This window comes from Lissotriton vulgaris, chromosome 3_1 (assembly GCF_964263255.1).
Source record: "Lissotriton vulgaris chromosome 3_1, aLisVul1.2, whole genome shotgun sequence".
NCBI classification, from domain to species: Eukaryota; Metazoa; Chordata; class Amphibia; order Caudata; family Salamandridae; genus Lissotriton; species Lissotriton vulgaris.
In genome coordinates this window covers 452,833,409-452,839,062 of record NC_141689.1, presented here as the reverse complement: position 1 = coordinate 452,839,062, position 5,654 = coordinate 452,833,409, and the positions used below count along the sequence as shown (strand labels likewise).

At 51.0% G+C, this 5,654-nt stretch overlaps 1 protein-coding gene across 1 annotated transcript; it reads left to right on the top strand.

Moving 5' to 3' along the window:
- Window positions 1–892: 892 nt before the first annotated feature.
- Window positions 893–2,899, top strand: LOC147726621 (uncharacterized). The gene is made up of 2 exons (XM_086962955.1): window positions 893–1,400; window positions 1,676–2,899. Exons 1-2 carry the CDS (start codon window positions 980–982, stop codon window positions 2,692–2,694), a joined length of 1,440 nt encoding a protein of 479 aa, XP_086819081.1. The 5' UTR covers window positions 893–979; the 3' UTR covers window positions 2,695–2,899.
- Window positions 2,900–5,654: the final 2,755 nt, after the last annotated feature.

Genomic DNA, 5,654 nt, shown 5'->3' with positions numbered 1-5,654 from the left:
ACTCCCTTGGCATATTTGTATTTTGCCACAATAAGATGGAGATTGAGGCACTGTTCAATAGTCACAAGCCCCTTTCTAAACCCATACTGACTTGGGGCAAGCATACAATTAATATTAATCCAGTCAAGTAGACGGTCCTGAACTACTCTCTCAATGATTTTTGCTGTGGAGTCTAAGCGGGATATCAGGTGATAACACTAAACATCATGCATGTTTCCTTAACTTAAAATGTGGACCATTTTTGATGAGCGCCCCAACCTGGAAACGCCCTGGCCACAGGCAGAGTTGAATACTGAGGTGAGTACTGGAGTCCAAAACACTGAGTCCTCCCTGAATAAATTAAGCAGAATACCATCTGGTACCGGAGCCTTCTTACATCTAGGGCCCGATGTAGGTAAACGCGATTTTCCGATTTCAAAATACCGAGGCGGGCCGAATCGGTATTCTGAAATCGGAAAACGATATGTAGGAAAAAAATACCGAATGAAAACCGAATCGGTCGGCATCGGTAATGAGAATCGGTACGTTCCGATTCAGCTCGTTCCGAATCGGAAATTACCGATTTGGCCAACAACGAATCGGAAAACACCGAATCGGCTCTCATCGAATCGGATAGTTCCGAATCGGCGAATACCGATTCGGTAAAAGCCGATTCGGTAAAAACCGAATCGGCAATCATAGACCCATGGCGAAAAAGCCCATAGGAATGCATTGCATGAACCGATTCGGCTTTTACCGATTCGGATAATACCGAATCGGATTTTACCGATTCGGCTAATACCGAATCGGTAAAAGCCGATTCGGCAATAGGCGATTCAGCCAATGAGGTGGCTCCCCCTCCCCCACCCAAACAGGGAGTGGCAACCCTGGCAGGTGCAGACAATTAAGAAGTTTCTAGAAGTTACTGGAAAGCCTGCCTGAGCCCAACACACAGTTAGCAGCAGTGGGAGAAGGAGGTTGCAGACTGAACAACAGCAGAATGGCAGATCAGGCAGGAAGCCAGAAGTCCTCCCAAAAGAGGAAGCCCAAATTCACCACCACAGAACTGCAGGTGCTGGTTGAGGAGGTGGTGAGGGTGCACCGCCAGCTCTTTGGCAGGCTGTCCCTCAACGTGCCAGACAGCACGAAGAGGAGATTGTGGACCGACATCGCACAGAAGGTCAATGCTGCTGGAGTCACCCCCAGGTCCATTGAGGAACTAAAGAAAAGGTTCTACGACCTCCGCAGCCTCACGAAGAGGAAGCTGGCCGAAATCCAGAGGCAGGCTGGACACACCGGAGGAGGCCAGAACCCGGCGCCACCCCTCACCGAGCTGGAGGAAATTGTCTCCAGCACCATCGAGAGGGCGAGCATCGTAGGGATCGGGACCCTGGACAGCACTGCGATGGCCACAGCTACAGGTAAGAAGCATGCGCATCATGACACACCCTACCAGACACCTCCCCATTAGACACAATGCATAGGCAAACACCAGCACTGTACTGCCACCAACATACAAGAGACAAGCATCATGGTACATGTAGTCAGCAGAAGTTAGCCAGATATGTCAGTGCAGAATCACAAGACAGGAAACAGTGTGACACGGTGTAAGGAGATGCAAGGACATGTGGAATGCCATAATTGTACTGCCTGTAATACATCGGCACTCAGTTTACAAATGCTTCTTTGTACCTAGGGGCACCATCAGGCAGCACCACTGTGGCAGCAGAGGGAGCCTCGACATCTACTACTGCAGTGGCAGGGCCCAGCACCAGCCAGCCTGGCCAGGAGGAGGAGGATGAGGATGAGGAAGGAGACACCACAGGGCTTGGAATGGAGGGAGTCCTGGTGATTGATTTCCAGGCAGTGCACTCCCCAGTACTGCCCAGCTCACCCCCCTTGCAATTTTCACCATGCAACTCCCCAACAAGGCAGACCATTCCGCCGACAACAGCTCCTGCCACAACCGTGGCCTTGCCACCCGTCCTACCTGTCCTGGGAGCAGGGGCACCGGGACCGGCCAGCACCACACCACCACCAGTGGCACCCCAGCCCACTCAGCAGGCCGGAGGCAGCAGTGCCAGACGCCGTGCCACCACCACCACCACCACCACTGCTGCACCAGCACGGGAGGGCAGTGTGTTCCTGGGCCTGGAGGGCCAGATGGTCAAAATCCAGCGCCAACAGGCCAGATCCACCATGGCCTGCCAACGCCAGCTCCTGCAGCACAACCTGCAGATGGGGGAGTTGGTGAAGGGGTTCCAGGCTGTTGTGGACAGCAACAAGGAGGTGGCAGCAGGGTTGGGCAGGCTGACCACTGCCATCACCCACTCCTCTGCCAGGCAGGAGGAGCATGAGGTTGCGCGCAGGAGGGATGCCCGGGTGCTCAACCGGGCCATGGCCCGCCTTGCATCGGCGACCGCCCAGCTGTGCATCCGAAGCGCAAATCAGGAGTCGGTGCAGAGTCAGCAAACGGCTGAGCTGACCAGGGGGATGGCCAGAATCACCACGGCCATGGAGGCCATGTTAATTTCAAACGCCGCCTCCAATCCTGCCCTGGACCTGGGTGATGCTGGAGACAGCAGCAGCCGCAGCAGCCCGGCCAGCGCTGCATCAGAGCCAAGGAGGAGCACCAGGCGATCCGCTGATGCTGCAGGCCATTCGGAGGGGGCCGGGGGACACCCCAGTGGGTCTGGAAAGCGGGCCAAAAAATAGGCTGGCAAGGGGGGATGATCATACCAGGACCCTGGACTTTATTTGTTTTGACAGACTCCATTTTTTAATGCACTTCAGTGATGTAACTGTGGTGCATCACTATTAAAAATTTTATTTTCCAAGCAACATTTAGCTGTCTTTGCATCTGTACTCAGTCAGAAATAGTTCTCAGTGATCTCCTCACGTCTGTATCTGCCATCACATGGCGTACACACCCCAGCTGGCTGTGTCAGTGGCACAGCTTCGTCGTCGTCATAGTCCTCGTAGTCAGACAACTCCACCTCAGTGCCCTTCTTGACCGCAAGGTTGTGTAACATTGCACATACAGCTATGATCTTGCAGCAGGTGATGGGGGTATACTGCCTTGCACCTCCACTCTTGTGCAGGCATCTGAATCTACTTTTCCAGATGCCAAAGGTCCGTTCCACAACATTCCTGGTGCGTATGTGGGCCCGGTTATACCTCCTTTGGCTGGGTGTGGAGGGGTTGAGGTAGGGGGTGAGTATGAATGAGCGGAGGGCATATGCACTGTCGCCTGGAAGAGAAAGGGGTCACATTAGACACATGCATACATGTATTACACCTACCTACCATGTGTTATGGGGGTCTGATGATGTGGCTCACCTAGGAGGTATCCTTCTCCAAAATCGCCAGCCATCAGCCGTGCATATATGCCGCTCTGTTGGAATATATAGGAGTCATGGGTACTCCCTGGAAATTTTGCTACCAGGTCTGTGATGGTGCACTTGGCATTGCAGATCACCTGCACGTTGATGGTGTGTGTCGATTTCCGATTGCGGTATATGTATTCGGTGTCCGCTGGTGGGCAAATCGGAATATGCGTGCCATCTATGCAACCGATGACTTGGGGAAAGTGTGCCATCTGGTAGAAGTCCGCTTTGGTTTGTAGCAGTTCTGCGTGGGTTGCAGGGAATGAGATGTATTGGTCCATCCTGTCTATCATGGCGTCAAGGAATATGTGGAAGAACCTTGACAGGCTGCTCTGGCTCACCCCTCCTGCTGCTGCTACTCCACTTTGATAGCTGCCAGACGCTACCAGGTGTAGGCTGCATAGCACCTGGACGTGCGCAGGGATGGCGTGTGCCCTTGGGGTGTGGTGGTCCAAGTATGGCTTAAGGTCCCTGATGAGCTCAAGTATGGTGTCAGAGTCCAGCCTGTATCTCTGTAGGATCTCAGCCTCAGTGAGCATGAACAGGGTTATCCTCTGTCTGTAGACCTGTTCATTTCTTAGCCATTCCCTCTGTCCTTCCTGCTGTAGCCGTAGCCGCCTCGCAATGACATAGAAAGCTGCCATCCTGCAAGTTGCAATGCATTTTGGGACTGTTTATATGGGTTGGAGTTGGTTACCACCTGATTGCAATCCATGGTAAATACCGAGTGAATTCTACCGATTTTGAGCCGATTTCGGTGTTTCTGTGCCTCCCTACATCTCCCCAACTGTTGGAATCGGGGAATTTCCCGATCGGAGATTCATACGAATCGGCATGTTTTCCGATTCGGTTCATGTCCGAATCGGTAATTCTACCGAATCGGTACATGGACCGAATCGGTGATTTCCCGATTCGGTGTCACTAACGAATCGGTAGTGGGACCGAATCGGTGAATTCCCGATTCGGTGTCACTAACGAATCGGTAGTGGGACCGAATCGGTGATTTTCCGATTCGGTGTCACTAACGATTCGGTACATGGACAGATTCGGTCTTTGTCACCGAATCGGTGTTTTTCCGATTCGTTACATATCCGATTTTCGGTATGTACGTATCGGATCCTTTCACGTTCGGTACACATTCCGATTCGGTTTTCTATCCGATTCGTTCTGTTTTTGGTTCCCTACATCTCGATGGCTGTTTACCGATCGGTAAGGGCCAAAAATCGGTATTTTCGGCCGATACCGATCGGTAAAGCCCTACCTACATCGGGCCCCTAGTGTCTACTATTGCTATAAAAACCTCATCCTCTTCAAAAACAAGGTCAGAGTGGAATCATCGGCACAGGCGCATCGTTAGCCTTGCTCCCAGTAGAATACAACCCAGAGAAATGTGCCAACCAAGCCTCGGCTGGTTGGCACATTATCTTGGGGTGATTTGGGAGATAAAACTGACAACATGGCTTTTCAGAAAGCTTGTGAGTCGTTCGATTGGCCGGCACAAACAATGGACTCCCATTTCTCCGCTTTCATGGCCAATTTCCTTCTCCTAATTGCTTGCTGACATATCTTTCTGCTGGCTATAATGGCACTTTGATCTCTGGGAGATTGCTTTAAGGCCTTACACAAGGTATCATTGACTGCTCTACATATTTTGTCAAACCAAGATTTGGCATGAGGGTGTTGCTGGGCAATGGGTCTAGAAAGCTTCTCTTTTAATCTCAATAAAAGATTTGAAAAATTAGTTAAAATGAGAGCCTGATTTCAAAGTGTTTGGTTGCAGCTATTCACCAGTGCTGTACTATTGCAAACTACCTGGGACATAATATTCTTCAGGTTCGCAGTTCGCCATACCACCCTACGCCCTGCATCCTTACTAGATAGATCCTGCGGCTGCATTGACTTAAACGCATGTGAAAAGAGTATCTGCGCAGTAATGGGGTTATGATCACTATAGATCTGAGTTCGAACCTCACAGTTATTAATAATTAGAAACATACTCGAGGAGGTAAAATTATATTCGATGGTGCTCCCAGAACCCCACCCCATGAAAGTTGGGATATGATGGTCAGTAAAATTAGGGACCTTGTTAGCCAGACTCCTTTGGCCAGGAGAGAAAATAGGACCCGCCCCCTAGTATCCATAACATCACGATCAGTTTCTCAAACAAATAGATCAAAAGTGGTGAGGGATTGAGACCACAGATGCCCCAGTTTGGCATTGAAATCACCTGTGACCATCACATTAAGAGAGCTTTCAACCTTGGCCTCTTTCTCCACGAGCATATCAAAC

Excerpts from the sequence above, each read along its gene's own strand:
- LOC147726621 (XM_086962955.1), top strand. The coding sequence starts at position 980 with ATGGCAGATCAGGCAGGAAGCCAGAAGTCCTCCCAAAAGAGGAAGCCC. Across the intron at positions 1,401-1,675 it reads TGCGATGGCCACAGCTACAG|GGGCACCATCAGGCAGCACC; the intron begins GTAAGAAGCATG and ends CTTTGTACCTAG.